Source organism: Indicator indicator, chromosome 23 (genome assembly GCF_027791375.1).
Source record: "Indicator indicator isolate 239-I01 chromosome 23, UM_Iind_1.1, whole genome shotgun sequence".
Classification (NCBI taxonomy): Eukaryota; Metazoa; Chordata; class Aves; order Piciformes; family Indicatoridae; genus Indicator; species Indicator indicator.
Genome location: NC_072032.1, coordinates 9,374,175 through 9,397,629, shown reverse-complemented (window position 1 = coordinate 9,397,629; position 23,455 = coordinate 9,374,175). Strand labels below are relative to the sequence as shown.

Sequence of the window (23,455 nt, the reverse complement as noted above, 5' to 3'; positions counted from 1 at the left end):
CATAGTCTTCTTAATTATTATTTATCTAGCATTCCATACCCAATTAGAGTGGACCCCTACAGAATCTAAAGCAGTTTAAAGAAAAAGCAAGTTTTATTTGATCACTGATATCTAGTAATAGTGCTTAGCAGCTCCATTAAAATGATGATTGCCTTTTATTCTGTTAAGAGCTGTCTTTATCCCATTTAATGCATCTTAAAATATTTTTTACAGTGCATACACAATTTTGACACTGAAACTCTGCCTAGCTTTTCTTGTACACATAGATAAGACATGGTATGTAGTTAATACTTTAACATAAATAAAGTGGTTTCTGCACTTTGTTTAAACCATCACAGTTTGAGGATTAATGTTATAAACATTACATGAAGTAAACGCAAATTTATGCATTAAAGAGATAGTAAAATGGCCAAAACACATCTCACTACACATTTTCTTTTGTTTTCAAAAATATTGATTAAATTTACTTTAATTCTTACATTTGTTAACAAAGATTCAGACCCCTTTCTAACTCTTGGATCTCCTAGAGTGCATAAACTGATTTGGAAATTCAAGCCATTTTAAACCCACCTGACTATAAATCTGTGTCTTGATTTCCCCAGTGGGTTTTATTTCAGATACCATGATTTGTGAACTTCTGAGTACAATGAGGAAGTCCTCCCAATAAAGAAAATGCAAAGTGGTTTGTTTTGTTTGTTTGAGTTTTTTTTGTTTGTTGGTTGGTTGTTGCTTTGGGTTTTTTTTCCCCTCCACTTTCATGCAATCAAGGACTTATTTCTGAACAAGCCCAACAAGAGGAAAATCAAAGGAGAGTATCAAAATTCAGGTGGGTCAGCACTTTAGACAATAAGTAAGCTCTATGTACCTCACCTTGATAGCAGTAAAACATTCTTCTTCTTCAGTAACCACTGCAGTCAGATCAAATACTATAAATCATACTTGCTTTTCCAAGTCAATACTAATTGAAGAAAAAAAAATACTGTATAGAAGAGCCCAGCTCAGGCCACCATTTACAAACTTCATGCATTTGTTAAGCTTTAAGTCAGTATGGAAAAAGCACAAGAAGTCTAGTCAAATCTTAGAAAATTATCAAAATACACAGAAAACCTCCAGTTGACAGTACTCACATGTGAGATAAGTGTCAAATTCTTCATTTTTACTACAGTCAATTCTACTTTTACTAGAAGGCCAGTCAGTATTCCCCTGTTGAAAAGAACTGGAGACTACAGAATGCATTACATCAATCCAGAATCTAATCAGATTGTTGAAAATTGCCTTTTTTTCCCCCCTTCAGTTGTTTACATAGGAGTGTTTTAATTAGAAAAGCAAAGCAATCAATTCTCAATAGGTACACTTTAGAAGAGCTCATCAAACCACGAAAACAGAGTACACAGTACCACTGCAATCCTCTGCTTCTAACTTGCAGACCTGATTTCAGCTCTGCAGGCATCTTCATTTTCCTTTAAAGGAGAGAGACAGAGACAGCAGGGCATATGGAAGAAGGAGAGATTCTGGGGAGTAAAGATTAAAAGAACACCACAAATTTGAGGAAAAACTACCCAAATGTTGCTAGGAGCAGCTCAGCTAGAATGTGACGCCATGACATAATACGTATCTTTTAAATACATGATGCAGATTGGCAGAATATCTCTTGATAAAATAGGAAGTGCTAAAATGTATTAGACAGGGCTCTCAAAAGAAAAGGAATAGTGTCTGCCATCTCCCCAAACAGAAAGTGTATGCTTGAGGAAAACAGTGCTGTGGTGGGGGTGGTGGCAGGTTCTCACACAGTAAAGGCTTTTTTGGGTTTTTTTGAGAGCACAGAAAATGCATCCTTGCGCACACAGCTTGTGCACAGTCATCCTGCCTGAGGAATTTTTATAGAGAAGGTTGACAACCTTATTCACTCAAGGGCATAAAATTGCCAGCTTATAGCTCCACAAATGCCAGGAGAATACTGCAGATATACTTTCAGCTTAGTATTCAAATGTACAGCACTGAGGCAGTGAAGAGGAATTTTGTAGGGCTAGCTCTCTTTCCTGGCCTGGGGACTGCTCCTAGAGCACTATATATGTCCTGTATATCCCACATATTCAGGTGCACAGAGGGTTGCCACAGACGTGGTCTCCATCACTGTACCACATTATTTTGGTTTTCTTATTGATTCTTTTTGTTATTTTTGTTTTCTTCTTAAGGAAATTAATTTCCCCAAGACATGGTGCCTAACGATCTGAGTATCCATGATGCTTCAAATACTGGAATACATTAGACTGTAAGAAGGCCCTATGGTAATTTGCTAATTAGCTTAACCCTTTTGGGACAGAGAAGAAGGAATTTTTTATTAAAACAGGATAACCCTGGACTATATTGATCTGACTGAGAAATGAGTATTTTAGTCAAGATGAGTCTCAAGATGAGTAAATGCTGGAAATGGTGATGTTGTTTCCATAGCAATGCCATGACAGCCTCTAGAGTGAAATAGTGTGCTACCAGGAAATGAAGGGAGTTCAAGTGCTATGAGCTACATAGTTCTGTGAGCAATCCAAACATATTCTCATAAAGAATATTTAGTACAGCTAGATAGTCCAAAGATTGCTGCTGATGTGAAGTAAGCCTTATCAGTATTCCTCCAGCAGTCCTGTTTTCTCATTCACTACACCCAAGATGACTTATCTAAAGGCTTAAGCTATGAGCAATATTGCTAAGCCATTTCAGACCAAACAATAATAAATACAGCAATGTTTACTTTGCTTTTTTTTCAGTGAAGAATATCATCCTTAATTAAGGACACTGACTTTCATTCTCCATAACACAACCAAACACATCAAACCTTTTGGTGAAGAAAAGCCTGAGATATGCAATTATTTATCAGCTGACCTTCCCCCTTCCTTTTCTCTCACCTCCTCCTCTCCCTTCCCTCCTCCTGCTCAAATGATACCGAGCAGATCTGCTTGCAAGTGGGAAGCAATGTACAAAAGCCTTGCATATTCCTCATGAAAATTTACACAGTCATAGCATAAAACTCACTCATGCTCTTTTTACCCCAGTTAATGTTTATGCTAATACCAAAGCAAACCAGAAAACCACTAATTATATTTTATTTGCCTAAGGCTTTACCTAAGGCAAACACTCTGGTCAAATTCTGCAAAGCTGATTTAAAATATTTTCCAAAAGGAAACAGAAGCAGAATTAACTTAAGATCTGCATTGCTTTGTCTTTTCATTTTCAGAGAAAATGAACAATTCCCAGTGAATTGTCAAACTGCTAAAATAATGGTTGTAACCCAACTGATCTCAAATAAAATTCTACAAGACAAAGTACTTCACTTGAAAAACAGCCTAGTAGACCACTGCTAATCCATTCTTTCTCCAGAGTTTTCCATGCAATTTGTAAAGATGTTCAAATATGAGCTGAATGCCCAGCAACTCTAGCACTGTTTGTTGCCTGTGTCATTGTCACATCCAGCCTCTTGGGTAAACAGATTGTAGTTCATTATATGTAGCAGTGCTGCCTCTGAGGGAAAGTCAAAAGACAAATACACATCACTGCCAGATCCCTTATTAACAAATGCCACTTCAAACCAAAATGTTTCCTATTTATTGTTGGAAACATGTATTTCAAGGAATCAAGCCTTGCATGTAAAACAGCAAGGTACTTCATTTCCATTTTGCATCTACTAAAAATATGTATAGCAAGCATCTTTAAAGCAGCCTGAGCCTCCTCCTGCCTGTCCTCCTAAGTGTGCTACAGAAGGCATAAAGCCCTGCAACATTAATTTATAATTTAAACTGTATCTAGTTGTAATTGCAACCAGCACATACAACATTTTTACCAGAAGCTCATCTGTAGGACAAAAATGCAGTTTTTGGTCAGTGGAAAACGTGCCCCTTCAATTCTACAAGAACTTACATGGCTCTATGTGGACAAAAAGAAACCTGTGGAAGACTGAGGAGACATTATGAGTTTGGAAACAAATTGAGGAGGTAATCCCTACAGTCCCCAGAGGAAAGGCACCTGTCACTTGACCATGCAAAAGCAGTTTAAGGACATTAAGAGTTGTTTGATTTAATGTAAACATTTCCTGTGACATTAACAAAGTATGGGTTAAGATCTACAGATTACCTGATCTATGAAGGAGGAAATACAAACAATCATCAAAGACAGGGAGAACACCTCCTCATATTGGCACTGCCATTAGGAATTTGCCTCCCAGTAGGGTAACTTCACTGTGATGTCTAACTGTCCCCCATATAAACCCACATGTTCTTTTTACTCCTCCTAAATTTAATTTTTTTTTTAAATTAAATCACCAAAGGAACATCAAATTCTGACATGGCCTCATAACCTATTTATCTTCTCACTGATCCCTTTATATTCTAGAAAACACAGAGGACCACTTTTCTTGGCTACATTTTCTTTTGCTCCTCCTCCAAGACCTCCTGTTGCAGTACAAGGGCTCACAAATGACTGGAGTAACCCCACAACACACCTTTCAGGATGATGCTTGATACAGCAATGACTGCATTAATCACAGCCAAAACAACTCACACAACCAGCTGAGGCTTACTCACAAACTGTGCACATCTCAGGCATTATGGTTCTGGGAAGCAGGATGATGGAGAACAGAGGGGATGGTCAGGGTAAGGACTGACTTTCACCAAAACCAAGGTGGAGTAGTCAGGGTAAGGACTAACCTTTCAGCAAAAACAAGGTGGAATAGTTAGGGTAAAGACTGACCTCTCAGCAAAACCAAGGTGGAGTAGCTCAGCACAAGACATCTGCAGGAAATAACAGTACAGAGTATCCTAGTTAGGTGGATAGTTATCATTCAGCTAGTACTAGTTTCCTATTTATTTGCCCTTGGATAACTTCAAGACTGTTATTGTTCACACAAAAATTCTCTGATTTTTGCAATCTCTTAGCTTTCTCTTATGATATCTGAGCATTTTCAGTTACAAATACTTCAGGGATTCTGATAAATAAAAGTGTGTTTTAAAATCTACAGAAAAATATTTGCAAACAGCTCTCTCAAGCCCCATGCATGCCATCAACTCTGAGCAAGGAACCACAATAAAGGATACTGAAGCTCCTATCTGTGATTGCTAAATGCCAGAGGTTAATCCTGAGATCATCTGCTGACATGTACGTCTCACAGTCACTGTTGACAGATATTGAGTTGACATGATAGGTATGACCATTAGCAAAGATTCTCCGGGGAGTGACTTCTACCATCAAATCCATAGGTTTCAGTACAGGCACCTACCACAAAGGAAAACAAAACAAAACAAAACACAAAACAGGAGTAAGATTTAAAATAATTTTTTGCTAGGATGATGGGAGTTTCAGTGGGAAGCAAGTATTCAAAGACTGTGATGTTACAAAACTTCTCAATGGTGTACTTAAGCTGAATCTCCCCATGGCTGAATTACTGGACAAGGCCATCCCTGGCAAGAAGGAAAGGAGAAACAGGAGAGCCATGCAGAGAGGCAGAGCAATGGACCACCTGGATTGTAGGAAGGAAAGCACTGGCAGTTTCCTCAGAAGAGTCCAGTCCAATACAGGAGTCTCTGGCTCCTACAAGCAGTGAAGTCTTAGTATTTTGTTTTTGCCAAAGAGTTCACTGTTAGCTATAAATCACCCACAGTGTTTCTTTTGCTACTTGATGTCTCTCTCAAAAAGTGAAGTTGTGAAAAGGTTGTAATCTCAGCAAAATATAGTAAGCAAAGTCTTGGCAAACAAATTTAACCTGTGCATGGACACATGGTGCAGACATACGTACTCCTGAAAAGCTAATACCAGGCTATCACTCATCTCTGTGCCCTCCTTATTCCCCTGTGTGTCACTTCAATGTCACACTTCAACAACCAGACACTGTCAATTTGTTCCCAACTGGTAAAGCACTAAACACTGCAAGGGTGTGGCCCGTGATTGTTGAACATGCATCAGAAACAAGCTATTATGCATCAGTCTAGAAGGCAGCTTAAAGAGGAACACAGAGAAGTTAAACCTTTGAGTTCAGTTTGCAACCAAAGGAACAAAACAATGATTCAACTCAGTCTTTGGATTCTCAGACTAGAAGCAATCTGGAATGGTTTTGTTTGTGTAATGACACAGAATAGACACATATTCCATTAATGGGGTCATCTCCATGCTTTGGAGGCTTTTGTCACAACAGACAGTACTGGCTTGTTTTGAAGATAGGGATGGGTTGTTTGTTTTTAATAATGAAGAAATACTTCTTTGTGTTTACGCAACAAAGCCTTCCAGTTCTAACCTTGAACCACTTTTGCCAAAACACCTGGAGTGAATTCAGCCATTAAAGTCTGACAGCAAATATCTATTACATTATCATACATGCTTATATGAATTCCATGACTGCCTCTGTTCAGCAATGTAGAACTTCATGGGCACTGGAGCATAGACTATTGCAATCCCACTCTTCAAACAAGAGATAATTCGTTCATACTACTGAAATAAAAATAAGACTGAAATTTGGTGTAGTGTCTTTAACTCTGTTGCTTTGAACAAGGCAATAACACTGTTTAGTATTAACTACAAGTAGACTGCTTCCAGCACACCAGGCTAAAAGAATCCAGTGTGAAAGCATGTTAAGTCACACCGATGGAATTTTATGAGGAAGAATAAAACTGACACAAGCTCTCTAACCATGTTTGTGTTGGTCACTATATCATAAAGCAGTTGTGACTTGAAAATGTATGACAGATTAAAGGCCACTATCCGTCAGCTAAAAGTTAAATGAGAATAATCTTATACGTGCTTAGCATTAGGCACCTAATTGAGTTAGCACCCATGACTACCACCTGTGCACAGAAACAATTGGATTTTGTAAAAGGCAACAGCTTACCTGCAGTGATGTTACTGTAGAAAGATCTTTAAGTTTTCCTTCTTCATCTTTTAAGTTGTACCCCTCTGGTCTCTTATCTCTTTCAGTAATTTTCCATAACTTGATTGTTTTATCTTTAGGAGAAAAGACAAAAAACTGTCAGCACAGGAATTATGAATGGGGTTACACACCTTTCACAGTATATTCCTAAAAGAAGTTTCTACACTTTGATTTAGACAAACAGTCTGGGTTATTTAATTCTGAACATCCAGAAAATGAGAAAAAAAAATCTGAAAGAATTGTGTTGTAAAGGTAGGAATAGAATTAAATGCATGGAATGGAATTAAATCTAAACTCTCGCTTTTCCACCATGGGTGAAGCGTATGATGACGAATAAGGATGCCTCTCATTAGAAAGAGCCTCTGAAGCCAACAACTTGAAGTTTTAAACATTTCAGGGGGAGTTGGGTTTAGTAGTAGCCGAAGTTGCAGATTTCCTTGACATTGATGGTCCTTTCCCACTCTGCTTGTGCACCCAACCTGCCAACGCTACCATTCCCTGAGCTGAAAAACAAATGCCAACCCTTCTGTGAAAAACCCATCCTTAATGGTTGTTGCACTCATCTGTTCATGGAGCAGTCAAAGTCGTCCCAAAGCTTCTGCACTTCAGCTGCCACCACAGCTTTCATTAACCTCATCATTCTGCTTTCATCCCACTTTCCTCCTTTATCCCTCCTTCTCCAAGCACACAGCAGAGCATAATTCTTCCCCCAGTGTGGCTGATCCAAACATTTCTTTCAAAAGCTAGTACAAATAATTTTAAGGGCAGGATATATGAATGCATGAATTCCTTTTAGTATCTACAGCACCTTTAACTTAGACCCTTTTTTTTTTGTTTCAAAATCAGTCCCTCCACCACTCTGAGTGGCTTTACTTTTGTGCCTTTCCTAATAATATTGATGTGCTAATTTTCAAGCAATAAAAATATTACAACTGAACAATCTACAGAACAAGAGATGAGTACAATCTGCAACTAAAAATCTCCATTTAAATATGCTATACATTTTATTTGTATCAGTCATTAATTACTAAAAATTCATACAGGCTATATCACGCATTTGAGGTTTTATTCCATGTAAGTAGTACCTTCCTCCCTTTCTTAAAATGTATAAAAACAGCAATTAGAAAATTAATTACAGGCAAAAACACAAATAATTCTCCATTGTTGGACTTGACTGCTATTAATAAAACTATCCCTTTCCTGAGTAGAAAATATTTGATTTGCAGTTAAGGGCATCACATGTGTTGGTTTTCTTCTCCTTAATCTGCCTCTGGACTTTAAAACCTCCCTAGAAATTCGGAGCATGCTTATATTTCACAAAATACAGAAACATCTCCATGAGGTTCAGTATTCACTCAGTCTCAAGGGTGTTGTGCAGTCTAAATTAATTAATGTCTAGTAAGCAGCCTGAAATCCTCAGATGAAAGGATTTGTATGGGCCCAATTCTCATCTACTCAGCGTAGCTCACATTGGAAGTGGCCCCACTATATTCTGGTACAAAAGATACCAATGAATCCTGATAATGTACTATTCTACTACAAAATCACTTCAGTTTACAGTGCAAATTTGCTAACTGCAAGCACTGCAAATCCACAGTGGGATTTCAAAAGCCTTTGTGGTTCCCTTCTGTCTCCATTAATTAAGATGCTGCAATCAGATGCTGCTGGTGACTTGTTGGTAATGTGTGAACTGAAAAGGAACCAATATCCCCCACAGAGGTGACCTGTGCAGAGACACCCTCAGACTAAAGTCCTCCTTAGAAGGATGGAGACAGATTTGGGCAGAGGCAGACCTGTCAAGTCTCATATTGAGGGTAAGATTTAGATGGACTTTCCCCTCATGTTCCCTTACACAGGAACGCCCCTTCCAGCAAATACAATGGGCACTGTCCACCTGTGCCTGTGGGAAGAAAGAATGATGTTCCACAGTTCTCCCTTCTCTGCCCAAACTGTGCTTCAGATCCTAAAATACCAGACAGCAAAACACCAAAAACTGCACTAAAATATCAGGCTCAGAAATTAGTAGATATAAACCATCACTCCAGTTGTATCTACAGCCTGCCCAATATGAGCATGCGTGACAGGTGATGCCTTCACTTTCTAGAAGTTAGGGGAAATGCTGTTATCTCTTTTTATAGGCATGGAGCTCATACCCATTGTCACTGGCTTCTCACTGGCAATCTGAGAGACAGTGAGGAACTCAGTGTTGCCCTGCTGTACCCCAAAGTTAAATCTATCTATAAGTGGATACCAAAAGGTAAATCTTCAGACTTCAACCCTGCTGTGCCAGAAAGCTAGAAATGCTCCTTGACACACAAAAATGTAATTTGATGTAATTAAAACATTAAAAATTGTGCTTTGAAGCCAAAATCCAAAGGCTATGTCAGTAGCACCACTTCTGTTCTCACCATAAAGAGATCTGCCAGGATGATCCAGAACTGAGAAGGAAGGAGGGCAAACTATTTTGCCAGGTCGTAGGCTTGCTCAGTGTTGGATTAATACATAGCAACACTAAGACTGATTATTTCTTCCTTTCTCCCCTCCCATATTAATATAAGCCAGAAAACTGATCAAAAGGTCTTTAGGCCAACTGCAAAAGCAGCATGTCCAAGGACATGACTGCATTCCTCAGTGTTTCCAAAAACAACTTTTAAAGTAAGAGGGAGAGGTTTACTTTCAATAATCTGCTTGAGTATCATGCACTTGGAAGTAGCTGATATCAGGTAAAGTTATCTGAAGCAAGATAAGATATTTTAAGCATGGGAGAAGTGCAGAATTAAACTCCCAAACTTCATAATTAGCTGACTAATGATTAAATTAGTACAAATCTGTTAGTTAGCCATAGCTAGCACTAGCTAGCTAACAGACATTGGCACTAACAGATATTAGCACTAGCTACAACAGATAGGGACACCTTCCACTAGACCAGGTTGCTCAAGACCTCATCCAACCTGGCCTTGAACATGTCCAGGGATGGAGCATCCACAACCTCCTCTGAGCAACCTGTTCCAGTGTCTCACCACCCTCACTGTAAAGAATTTCTTCCTAACATTCAGTCTAAATCTACCCTCCTCAAGCTTCAATCCGTTCCCTCTCATCCTATCACTACAAGCCTTTGTAAACAGTGCCTACCTGGCTTTCTTGTAGCCCCCTTCAGGTACTGGAAGGCTACCCTAAGGTCTCCCTGAAGCTTTCTGTTCTCCAGGCTGAACAGCCCCAGTCCTCACAGCACATCCCCACAGGGAAGGTGCTCCAGCCCTCTGATCATCCTCATGGCCTCCTCTGGACCCACTCAAATTTCTACTCAATTTATGCTTAAATTTCTAACAGAAAAATTCTTTTCTGATTACAATGTGATCTAAGTTTTACATTCAGGTACCACGAGCAGTAATAACGGTTGTGGGCGTCCAAATGCTTCCTAAATGACACCTCTGCATGTTAGACTCCATTCAGTTTCTTCCCACTATGCCACATCTACATATCCCCTCTGAGCAATAATGCTGTATTTTTTTTTATCAATAGGCCTTAAGCATGTTAGAAAGATGAGTCAGTATCAATTTCTTATTAACATTCTACTGCCTTCCAAAGATTTGTGTAGCTCTTTAGAACTTAAATAAACCATTCTGATGATAATGAACGAAAAGGGAAAAAAAAGAAATTCATCTCTCTCACCTACATGCATTTACATATCTACAAAGAATGAAAATTCTGACAAATATAGCAGACAAAATTTTAAATCCCCAGTGAAACACAGCTGCTGATTAAGGTGATACCTTTGGCTTAAAATTTATTTCAGAGTAGCACTGCATGTTAATAGCAAAAATGGATAGCTTTCTAAATGTCTATGGACAGCCAATAGGAAAAACCCTGTGACTGTGAATAAAATACATAAATAACAGCCATGAGCCAGTTTGACAGTCCTGGTAAACTATGGAAAAGGAAATTACTAAAAGACTAGATTAAAATGAAGAAATGTATACAGTCAGCAGTAAAACTCACACAAGTAAAATGCTGATATGTCCTATAAACACTCATCCATCTTACCATTTGTTGATAAAAGCGAGTGAGCTGCATTTTGCTGTGGTAACCACTTGATCTTGTTTATTTTTTCTTCAATCTCCAAGCTCTTCAAATAATCAAATTCAGGTTCATGGCTCTGGAAAGTGCTGTAAACATTGTACTCCCCCTGATTGTAAGGCTCATTTTTACTCTGTGGAGAGTCAGAAAAACAAAAGCGTTGTTTATGATGGCAATATATTTCCATCTCTTAGGAAAGGTGTTTAAGTAGCCTTATAAATATAAAAATATTGAAAGTGTAACATAGTTTCTCATTTAAACCGTGAGATTGACACATTAGTTTCTACAGGAATTAAATTTCCTGTAAGTATTGGAGCAACATTTAATAAAAGACACTTTTTTCAAAGGGTCAATTATCCAGGAAAACTTTTTACAAAATAGATGGACTGGGTTTGAAAGTGAAACACAGAGGTGGCACAGCAAAGGCATTGTTTTAAATTGAATGGTTCTAATGAACAGGCAAAAGCTATTTAAACAAAGAAGTGAAACAAAAAACACCTTATCTCTTATTATGCTGAAATTTTGGAGCTTTGAAGCATTTTTGTTTGGGACTGCAAAATTTCAAGTAAAAGATGCTTACCCTCTTCACTTCCCCGCCAAAGAGTTCACATTCTGTTTTTCTGAATCTTGAGACTATAAACATGTCTTTTTCAGTCAGATCCAATTAAAGTATTAAAAATAAAGCAAATTTTTAGCAAGTTACTAAGGACTACATTGGTAACTCACATACCTCAGGTTCCCTTTGGAATATAACAACCCGACCCCCCTTGTCACCAGTAGCCAGCAGTTCTCCAGTGTGGTTGAACTCAACTGTAGAAATAATATCAGCTGGAGGAGGAAAAAGAAAAAAAAAGACAAATGTTAAGACTCCTACTAGAACAAAAAGCCATCAGAAGTATCAAGCACTCCACAAAAAATGCAACAAACGAGGGGTTTGAAGGAATAGAGATGAATTCAACAGCAAGTCACTAATGCAAACAGGCTGCATGCTATTTACCATCCGAGGGTGCTACACAATGAAACAAGTGCAAACATAACGAGGCACATTTGTGTTTCCAGCACATCTGCAGTTTTGCAGTGGAAGAGATCTCTGGAGAGGTTATGCTTCAAGAAGAGCAGTCTCAGGCTGCTACAGAGCTTTTTTTTTCAGTACTGGGGATAGCAACAGCATTGGCCTCCTGCTATTTCCTCTAGCAAGGACCAGTGTAGCATCTCAGCCCTGCTCTTCACCCTTTATGAAGGTTTCCATATAAACCCCTAGCACTAGTTTTCTCAAATCTGTGTTTGAGACAAGAGAGCACAAGCAAGGTACATGTAGCCTGTCCTACCACTGAAGAATGAAGGCAAACCCAGAACTGCACACTCAATCTGCACATTCAATCACTGTTTTGGGTAAATCACTTCAGCACCACATAAATGTGTCACCAAAATATTAAAAGATTCCAGTCTCCTCTTTTTCTAATTTTCAGCAACTTGTCTTCCCTAAGCAATTGCATCAGCTTAAACAGGAAAGAAACCTCATCAAAACCTGAGGCCAGTCTTCTGTGCAAATTACCCTACCTCAGGATGAGAAGGGAGCACAGGAACTAGTTCTTCTGTTTTTATGCCAGTAAGTGCTAGAATCATAATCCATGGTTAATCCTATGCTACTAGCATAATTTAAATCAAAATGCCTAGTGCAATAGTAAATGAAGAAGCCATCATACATACAATCACAGACAAATGCAGGGTATTACTCAGAGATTGCCCATATGATTCCTCTACAATGATCAGCATTCACTCATCAGAAACATGGGCCAGATTTTCAGAAGCATCAGTAGATAGCAGCTCCCCTGCAGGCGCAAAAAGCTGTGGTTTTCAAACACGTTCATCATCCATCAGTTTACACTGAGAACAATGAGGCGACAGTGGGCTAAGCTCTTTTGAAAACCTAGCCCCAAATGACTTCACTAAAATTCAAAGGAACAGAAATAACAAGTGGATGTACCACTTACTTGATACATTCTATGAATTGAAAACATCTGTTCCTATTATTCTTTTAATAAGCTAGCAGCTTCTATTGCCAGTTGCTCTCATCAGCAATACAGACATCCAAAGCTAGATTCTTACTGGAATGTTATAAACAATTCAGCAAATGAAAAAAAAAAAAAAAAAAAAAAAAAAAGAACTTTTACCCTATTTTTTAAATAAAATTTTCACCATCAAACTATTCTGTCAAAAAAACAACCAACCAACCAAACAACAACAAAACCAATCAACCAAACTTTCCTCTTTTTTCCTCCACACACTACATATAAGAGTAATCATAAAGTGGGGATGTAGTTTTCTTTTTTACTGAATAAAATGTATGAATGACTGAGAAAAATGGAACACGACAACTTACAATATTTTGGGTCTGAACCCAAATCTTCTCTAAGTTAATTGTATTTGATTTTTATGTGGACTTCCACATGAAGCATGTCTATTTTATAGGTCAGCACTCCAAAAGCTCTAACCTTTTTAGAACACAGAAAGAGTAGAGAGAGACTGTTTATGGCTGGAGTGGGGCTTGGAATGGGTTGAAGCTCAATCTAAAAAATGGGGGGAGGAGGTTGGTTTGTTCGGTTTTAATCTAATCAACTTTTCTGGCATGTAAAGTTCATTTCTAGTACTTCCAGTGTAAGAACATTTCTTGACTGTTTTATTCTTACCCTACAAAATTCATGCTGATAGTAGGTGTGCTTGTAAAATGATAACTGAATGATTTTGCTTATTCAAAGCTGTATCTCACCCCAACCACAAAGGTAGAACTCCAGTTCTCCTTTGAACTAGAAGAAATCTCAGTGACAGTCCTTCTAGAATGGAGGCTCAAGGAAGAATGTGATATGTATTAAAATACAGATGTGTTTGTGTGTATGTGTGCATATGTGTAACACATGATTTTCTCAACAGGTCACAAAAGAACCAGATAAAATAACTCTTCAAAAAGAATAAATGTATTCAAACATGCAAATTCAAATGCACTTGCTATTGACCTGGAATACTTCCACAATAGCATGAAATACTCCTCCCTACATTCACAGTGGACACAAAATATTACATTGCACTTTGCAGAGCAGTAAAGTCCACGGTAACTGAATCAGGGCTGTAATAAACCAGCTCTGCATTCTGTTATTATATTGCATTTGTCATTAAAATATTGTGTGCAGTTAAGTGATTATTGCTTAAAGAAAAGCAGCTAAGACATTCAGGATCTGTGGGGAGTGTGTAATGATGTTGTTCTGAGGCAAAATGCTCTCCCCCACAAGGTGTTTCTTTCAGATATATCCCTCCTTTCTATTAGAAAAACTAATTCTGAACTGCAGCCTACCTATCATTTTAAAATTAACTCGTTCTGAAATAGAGCAGATCCAATATTCCAACCTTAGAGGCTATGCAGCTTGTTGGGAAAAAAAATTATCCTTGAATTGGAAAATCACTTTTATTGATCCTGTAAATAACAGTTGAAAACAGCAGCCAGGGGAAAAAAAAAAAATCTTATCCAGCATATCTGTTCAGCAGGAGAACATTAGTCATGTTGTTTTCATAAAAAAAGATTAGCCAGGCTGGCTCTCCCTAAGACAGAGGAGGAAAGAACAGAATCAATCATCAAAGCTCTTCATACCCTTTTGCAGAATATTCCCCAACATATTTATTAATGCTGTAGCAACATCAGGCACTGCAGTCCCATCCTGCAGATTCTTCCATTGGAGAATGGCCCCCTGAGTGTACAGAGCAATTAACTACTTGATTTCACCCTCTCCAGGATATATAAATGCTCCACGATGGAAGAGTTGATGAATTTGCCATCCCTGGCAAGGGATGGCAGAGATGAAAGACTCCTTCCAGCACTTCTGCACTACACCTTCCATATCTCTGCTGGCAGTGCCAAGCTTTGCACTAACAATGAGGATTATGAGAGGCAGAGATAATTTACCTTTCAAGAACAATTATGGATAACCTCAGTGCCAATGGGCAAATATTTCCACTCAGATTACAAATCCCAATTTTTATCTAATATTAATCCCCTTACTTAATTTTTAAATTACCCATTTTGTCAGTGTAGAAATGTATACAAACTTGAATTTAAAAGTCACACTCCTCAACATTTTACAGTTGCTGACTGAAGAAAGCAAACCAAAAACCATCAAAAGACGAAAATACTCCAGGGGGGTACACACCTGGTCCTCTGTTCCACATCCTGCCACAACAAATTGTTCCAGGAGGTACAGCACGTTACAGACCTCATTCCCCAGACTAATTTTCCTATTCACAGAAAGACATCACATTACTCCTCAAGGTTAAACTGACAGGAAGTTTTTCCTGATTCAGGCTGAATTATTTCATTCCCTGACTCCTAGTCACCTCTGCCCTTTTGTACCACATGAACTCTGCAGCTTCACAATTTACTGTTTTTAAATGTGCTTAATGGCTATGCTGAACCCAACAGCTGCTGCTTAGCTAGATATAGTCAGCTTTTCTCATAGATCTAAGGCTATCAGTGTACATCTGTATACATCAAGATATCTCTAGCTCACTGTACTGCTCTTCCCTCAACTCCATGAGTACTGCTCCGGCACAGATACAGGCAAATGAACCTTCCAGCAGCTCTCCCCCAGGCTCAGTGTGGGTTGGGATGAAGCTAAGGTCAGTACACAGAGCCTGGGCTTGTGTACTGGCCTTTATTTCACACCATCACATGCTTTGGGGTGTTCACCTTCTAGCCTCTTAACATTGTTTTTCTAAAAGGTTTTTAATAGCTCATTCGTATATGACACAAGGAGGTCCAAATATCTTTACAATAATTAGAAAAGCCTTATCTATGTAATAAATTTTTGCACTATTTTGGGGCACTCTAGCATAATTGTAGGGCATTTTGCACCTAGTATGTACTCACTAAAGCAAAGTCTGACTGTACTTACTTCATACAGACTTTTGGTCAGAAACCTTGAGCTAAGAAAAGCTCAACTATACATTACTGTGTGTTACTTTTACTAGCAATTCATACCTTTCTGGGGCCTTTCATGTGAAGGCCCTGGTATACTTTATTTTGCTTTAGAAGATTCTCCCCCTCTACTCTGCTCTTGTGAGAGCCCATCTGGAGTACTGCATCCAGCACCCCCAGCATAAGGAGGACATCACGCTGCCAGAGCAGAACCAGAAGGGACCAGAAAGATGATGAGAGGGCTGGAGCACATCCCATAAGGGGACAGGCAGAGTTGGGGCAGTTCAGCCTGGAGAAGAAAAGGCTTCAGGGAGATCTTTGAGCAGCCTTCTAGTACATGACGAGGGCCTCTGAGAATGCTGGGAAGAGACTATTTACAAGGGCTTGTAGTGATAGAATGAGAGAGAATAGATCAAAGCTTCAGGAAAGGAGATTTAGACTGCATATTGGAAAGAAATTCTTTACAGAGAGGGTGGTGAGACACTGGAACAGGTTTCCCAGGGAAGCTGTGGATGCCCCCTCCCTGGAGGTGTTCAAGGCCAGGTAGGACGAGGCCTTGAGCAACCTGGTGCAGCATAAGGTATCCCTGCCCATGGCAGGGGAGTTGGAAGTAAATGATCTTGAAGGTCCTTTCTAACCCAAACCATCCTATGAATCAGGAAAACAAAGAAAATTTCAAAACTATTTCACCCAACAGAGAAATTCAGGTTTTTGGACAGCAGTAGCAAGTTTTGAGGGCAAACAACATCACACAATGGTACGGAGAAAAGAAGATCAGAGAATATAATATTAGAATAGAATAGAATAGAATCAAGAAGGTTGGAAGAGACCCCAAGGATCATCGAGTCCAACCTGTCACCCTACACCTCATGCCTATCTAAACCATGGCACCAAGTGCCACGTCCAATCCCCTCTTGAACACCTCCAGGGATGGTGACTCCACCACCTCCCTGGGCAGCACATTCCAATGGCCAACCACTCTCTCTGTGAAGAACTTTCTCCTCACCTCCAGCCTAAACCTCCCCCGGCGCAGCTTGAGACTGTGTCCTCTTGTTCTGGTGCTGGTTGCCTGGGAGAAGAGACCAAATCCCTCTTGGCTACAACCTCCCTTCAGGTAGTTGTAGACAGCAATGAGGTCTCCCCTGAGCCTCCTCTTCTCCAGGCTAAACAGTCCCAGCTCCCTCAGCCTCTCCTCATAGGGCTTGTGCTCAAGGCCTCTCCCCAGCCTCGTTGCCCTTCTCTGGACATGCTCCAGCAATTCAACATCTTTCCTAAACTGAGGGGCCCAGAACTGGACACAGTACTCAAGGTGTGGCCTAACCAGTGCTGTGTACAGGGGTACAATGACCTCCCTGCTCCTGCTGGCCACGCTATTCCTGATGCAGGCCAGGATGCCATTGGCTCTCTTGGCCACCTGGACACACTGCTGGCTCATGTTCAGGCGGCTGTCAACCAGTACCCCCAGGTCCCTTTCCACCTGGCTGCTCTTCTACTCAATTGAAGTGCAATCCTGATGGAGGATTTGGAATTTGGATTTGGAAAGAGCCTGAATACTGGAATTAACATCAGAACTTTTTTTGCTGGGGAAGAAACAAACAAACAAACAAACACACCAAAAAAAACCCAACCAAAACATAAACCAACCCAGTACGAAATCCTACCAGCCAGAACAGGTCAGAACTTCTCCTTTATATCGCATCCACCACAACAAGCATGGGAACACAGTTGGCCTGAGCTGACTGAATCAGCATCTAGGTCAGGTTTTTGTTGTGTGTGTGTTGCCAGTAGCCAGCAGGCAATCTTGTAGTCTACGTTATTTCAACCAAGTTCTGACCTGGCCTAACCTTGGTTTGTGAAATCCAATAAGATCACAGCACAATCTGGCATGGCTGCAAGCAATGTTCACTCATACTGATACGAAAAGTCCCCGAGGAACATAATCTGGAAGTAACAACAAAGAAGCTTGCAACAAAGAGAGCCATAAAACAAAAGGATAAATGGTAGATAAAAGAGGGGCAGTATTCAGCATCTTGTGTGAAAGGAGAGCCATTACAGCAAGCTCTGTTGTCAGAAATTAGTTGAGACTTGGACAATAAAAAAAAGGAGGTGAGAAAAAAAAAATGGGTGGAAAGAAAAAGCCTGCTACTTTTTAAACTGAAGTTTCAAAGGTTTCCACAAGCAGCTAAGAAACAAGGTACACAAAACCTCAAAGGTATGAGGGCCAGAGGAATCCTTTTCTGAAACAGCTGGCAGAGAGATCCTTCACAATGGAAAAATTCCTACTTGAAGCAGTAAACTCTGCAACGTGCATTCGTTCTGGCGTTGTGTGACACTAGAAACCACCCTTCAAAAATCAAGTAAACACAGAGCAAAAATTCACATATCACACTGTCCACTTTGGCTGTGTGAGAAATCTAATGCTAAAAGCCAATGCACCAGAAAGCCAACTCAGCATCAGCCCTGGTTGATAACGAAACTACCACAATACTGCTGAGTTTCACAGGTCCACGCATTCCTATATCCTCAGGGACCAAGGAAAGCACCTTCCCATTCAGAACAGCTGAATGAGTTTCAGTGTTCACTCAAAAAGAGAATGTACTTGAAAGAGAATCTAAAATCCAAATTCAAAATTTGCACCCCCTCTATGAGCACATATGGCTGCTGTGATTCGCTGTTTCTAGCCTTGAGCTTCAATAGAGCTGGCTTTTTTTCTCCAATATATTTATATGCATTTAAGAGCTTAGAAAATGTTTTCAACAGCTTTTTAATCACATGCTGATTTCTAGCTGTATTTCTCAAATTAGAAAATCAGAAAATTACCCAACTCTTGGAGCACAATGTGAAAAAAAAAATTTTGCCTGTAGGAAAAATACATAAAACAGATTCTCTGGGTTCTGTGCTTCATGCTAAAAAACCCACTTCATACTGAATACAAGTCATTGAAATTCAGTTTCTCAAAAAGTGACGCTCCCCACCCCCAATCTGATTCCTAATTTGAAAGCTCAAAGCCTGTATTTCAGAGGTTCTGGCACCCATAGCCCTCCTGTAAAGTACAAAGTCTCCAGGAAAAGAGGCCAAAGAGACCCTCTGCCCACTGAGGTAAATGGAAAGTTTCCCAGTATTTCAGTAGTAAATAAGGTCAAGGAACATGTCAAGATGTGGTGTAGCTGGAAATCAGGACACATTTCTGAAAACTTTGGCTACAGTTGACATGTACTTCAGTTTCTTCGTGTCCAAGGTGACCTGCTTAGATCTGTGAGACTTTGCAAAGCTTCAGATAGTAGTTCTGCAGAATGCCTAATTAATGTTACTATTATACTTGCTGAAGTGACTCAGTGCATTGCTTTGTGCCTTCATAATCTGAAATACTCAGTGGACTGATGAGAAGCTTGCTGCAATTGCTTTTAGTATCTATTTAGGGGCTCCCAAACAATGGTACTCCCTCACCTGCAGTAGCCCAGCAGCTTCTGAGTGCCATGAGACTGGCACTCTTCCCTGTATACCCACAAGCAACTCAAGCAATGATTCCAGCCCTGCTTTCAGTAGGTACCTCAGCCACTGGATATTTCCAAAGCAAGTAAACCTGGAAAGCACTGATTCCTCCATCCTGCTCACTCTGAGCAAATTGGAAAACTCACTAGAAAACCTTTCACCTTTGGCACATCTAAGCCATTTGGTAACACTCTTCGTAGCTATTCTTACAAGCAACACTTTAAGAAAACACTGCAAATCAATCTCTGTTTTAGCATAAAAATATGCAGAGAAAGCTTCTAAACTTCACATCCCCTAAAAGCTTCTTGACAGCTTATGCTGTGTAACACATGCTACTAATCCACTCTTTTGAGATTTCTTTGGAAAAATGAAAAATGAGGGGAAAAAAATTAAGGCAGCTGGATATTTCTTTTTTCTGGGTTTACTGTCAGGTGAAACAGACGTCTAAGCTAGGGGCACAACAACAGGTTTGAAACACTCCTCTTTATAAACACCAGCACAATTAGGAGATCAGAGAGTCATGATGACTATAAAAGACCTTTAAGATCACCAAATCCAACCATTGATGTTGCCAGTCCACTCCTCTTACCAACCAACACTGAAGGGAAAAAAAGAAAAAAAAAATCACCATGGCCATCACCTTATGTATTTACAGTTTCCAGAACAGGGCTTAAACTGGTACTCACAGAAGGTAGCCTGCCTGAGCTGGGTGCTTCTGCTCAGCTCCATGTTACTTCCCCCAGAGGAGCTGCACAGCCTGGCTGCCAGCAGAAGAGCTTAGAAATGGTGCTGCCAAGTGCTAAAAATGCTAGGCAACAGGATTTTCTTGAGAGCACAGAAAGACCTTGAACCTCTTCCTTCACATCGGAGTAAATATATGGCAAAACCAGAAAATGTAAAAATCATTACAATATACTAATTTTACAGAATTAATCAGAAGTGATATTAGGTTTGTGTATAATAATTGCAATGACCTACAATAAGAAAACATCGTTGCCAAAAGGCTGCTATGAAACACGGACATAAAAAAATCCCACCCACGTTTAGAATTTTAAAAGGAAAATCATTATTTTAAAATCCATCAGAAAGTAACAAAAAGTCATCCAAACTACAATCCTAAATAACTAGTTCCAATATGAACATTATTTTCCCTCTATTACATACAAACATCAATAGAATTTTACTGCCAGCTGATTCTGAACTACTTTTTTTTTTTTTTTTCATTCTTTCTTTCTCCTTCCCTTAACAGAGCAATTAAATCCCAGAAGCACAGCTCTCAGTAATTCTGTCACAGCAGTTCTCATGTTCAAAGCACTTTCTGGGCATTAAACCCCCAGTAACCCAAGGAAGTCAGTAAGGAAATGTTACCATTCCCATTTCACACAAAGGGAAAAATGAAACAGATGCTCCAGAGTTTTTATCCAAGATCAGAGAAGCAATTTTGATTATACACATACTAAGGGACAGATAATCCAAGCAGTGGCTCAGCAAAACATTTCTATTTAATAAAGCTCTTAATCACTTGTCTAGAGACTTAAATGCTCCTGTTCTCGGTTCAAGTGAGTATACATGTTGCTAAATGAACATATTGATGGAGCCCTTACAAACAAAGCCTCGCAACAAGTTGCACCAAGGAAGAAAAAGCCCCAGTGAGGAGGCTTTTGGGTGAAGCAGGGGGAATATAAAATCATGAAAGGTTGGAGCTAGGAGCTGGACTACAGCCAGAGTCTTCAAGTGCAGAGTGTTGAACAGCAAAGCAGAGACACAACAGCCATATCTGCACCGGTAAATGAAGAAGAGCTCCAGGATGTTCTTGAGCTTTGCGGTGCTGTGAATCATACTCTTAAATTACTAAGAGCAAACCACCTTGACATAATTTTGGATGGGATAAATTGCTCTCCTCCAAATGCCACTGGCATGGCTTAGGGGTTGTCACAAGTCAGGGACATTTCTCAAGAGGTAGCACACACACAGCCATGGTTTTTTGGCAACTGTGCAACATCACCCTCAAAGGGACTGGTCCCACCAAGCCAGCTGGTCACAGTGCTCCCAAACAATCAGTGTGATCAGGCAGATGCACTCAGTGACTGCACCTTACAGAATCAGAGCAGCACACAGACCAACAACACTCACACTCTGCTATGTCAACTTGTTTAATGGTTTTCTGCTACACTTGGCAGAGATGGGGGCTTCTCAGAGCAGAAAGGATCCAGAGGCTGTAGAACTAGCGCAGAGAAAACAAAACGCGTTTACTTTTCTCAGTCTTAATGCACCAGGGTAGATGGCAGTGTTGAATCTTGAGCTACAGGATCCAAATAAACTACATCACTGGACATCTCCTCTGTGACTCCCAGCAGAAGATGAGCAAGCTAAGGTCACACACAGGGCTTGCTGGCTGTCACAGGAGTTTGACGCCAAGTGGTGTAGATGCTCATCTAGCATTAGCATCTGTTTGCTTGGCAGGCTCCAAAGGCAATTCAGCTGACAACTCCAAGTTTGCCTCTGGGTCTGTCACAAGATCATGTAACTGTGGGACCTATGGGAGTGCCTAATACTTCTTTGATGAAGATCACACACATCAGAATATATTAGATCCATTCTATGTTGCTTTGAAATCACTGTTTGTGACCTTTCAGAATTGTCCAGACAGTGTGGGTGGCCTAAGTCTGTAAATTGAAGCCAAGCTCAAAGATTAGTTGTTCTTGCTTGCAACAAGATCTCTTCTGCAAGTTTATGGCCCAAGACCAGAAAAAACAGATTTTTTGGTGTTGACATGGTTTGCTGCTACTGAAAGAACACCAAAGGCAGCTTCTAAGCTGGTCAAAAACCAAACAGGAAAACAGGAAAATCAGCTTCACTATCAACCCTACTGCTTTAAGGTTTGAGATGAGTATAGAAACAATATAAAATTATAGAGTGCCTTACATAATTTTACATTGGTCTGAAAGCTCATAAGATTTAGTTCATGAAAGGCCAAGAATATTTATATATTTATATATATATATACATACATATCTATATATATATGTATGTATATCCAACTAAAGAAATGTGAGGAAAGATGGATTACTCATGCACTTAAAATGAAAAGCATGCTAAACTACCCTATTATCTCAGGAACTAGAGGAACTCTTGGCTATTAAAGACTGAATTCTAGATAGCTGGAATGTGCAAAACCCAATGAAATATTTGCTCTCAACTTTAAATGCATTGTATTTCTATAATTACTCATGTTAAAAAATAGTTGAAGAACAGAAAGCACTAAAAATCAATGCATCTTTCCCTAGTCTGTGTCTGATAAAGGAACTTCAAACACTGTTAACAGCCTCAAGAAATAAACATTCCCAAAGGACATCAATTACATAACAGGACCAGATCAGCATCTATTATAAATGCTATGGACAGTGCCTAAAACAGCAGCTGTTTGCTGGTTAGGCAATTTCAATTTCTTTCCCCCACTCCAAGGAATGTAGCAGCACACAAGTAACCCAGCAATCGCATAAAACAAACCTGAAAGCTGTTTCCAGCCTAATCACACAACATTGCAATGGGAACGCAACTGTTCCCACTGCGCGCGCAACCAGAGGACGCAGACTTCAAAGCTGCAAGCTTCTCATGTTTAAACACCAAGCACAATCAGTCCTTCTTCAAAAAGAGGTTAAATGCAAATTATAGCTTCTGACAGCATACTGCTAAAGCTGAAAAGTTAAAACCAAAATAGTCTGGAAAACCAAACATCAGTAGGTCAGATTTCTGCCTCCTCTACAAAGATAGACCCAGAGGAATTTATTAGGAGCCTGCCTAAATCAGGAGGGCTTCAAAGCATATGGTTATGTCTCAAAAATCTGCAGGCACCTTCCCCAAGGCCATGCTTCCTGCAGACATATAGTTTGAGAGCTGCTAATTTGCAGCCCACACAGATAACATTTAGAAATCTAATCCCCTGAAAAAGCACAAGGCTTCCATCTCCCTCCCAATATCCTTGAGGCTGTGCTTTATAATCATCACTGGTTGTTAAA

General features: G+C 39.7%; 1 protein-coding gene across 3 annotated transcripts in view; it reads right to left on the bottom strand.

Moving 5' to 3' along the window:
* Positions 1 to 23,455, bottom strand: part of PPP2R2C (protein phosphatase 2 regulatory subunit Bgamma) — a 153,292-nt gene that overhangs the window by 34,242 nt on the left and 95,595 nt on the right. For all 3 annotated transcript variants that reach the window (XM_054391407.1, XM_054391408.1, XM_054391406.1), the window contains 4 exons: positions 11,712 to 11,809; positions 10,949 to 11,114; positions 6,866 to 6,978; positions 5,082 to 5,259 (listed from right to left, as the gene is read on the bottom strand). In XM_054391407.1, coding sequence (XP_054247382.1) covers positions 5,082 to 5,259; positions 6,866 to 6,978; positions 10,949 to 11,114; positions 11,712 to 11,809 — 555 coding nt within the window. The remainder of the gene's footprint in view (positions 1 to 5,081; positions 5,260 to 6,865; positions 6,979 to 10,948; positions 11,115 to 11,711; positions 11,810 to 23,455) is intronic.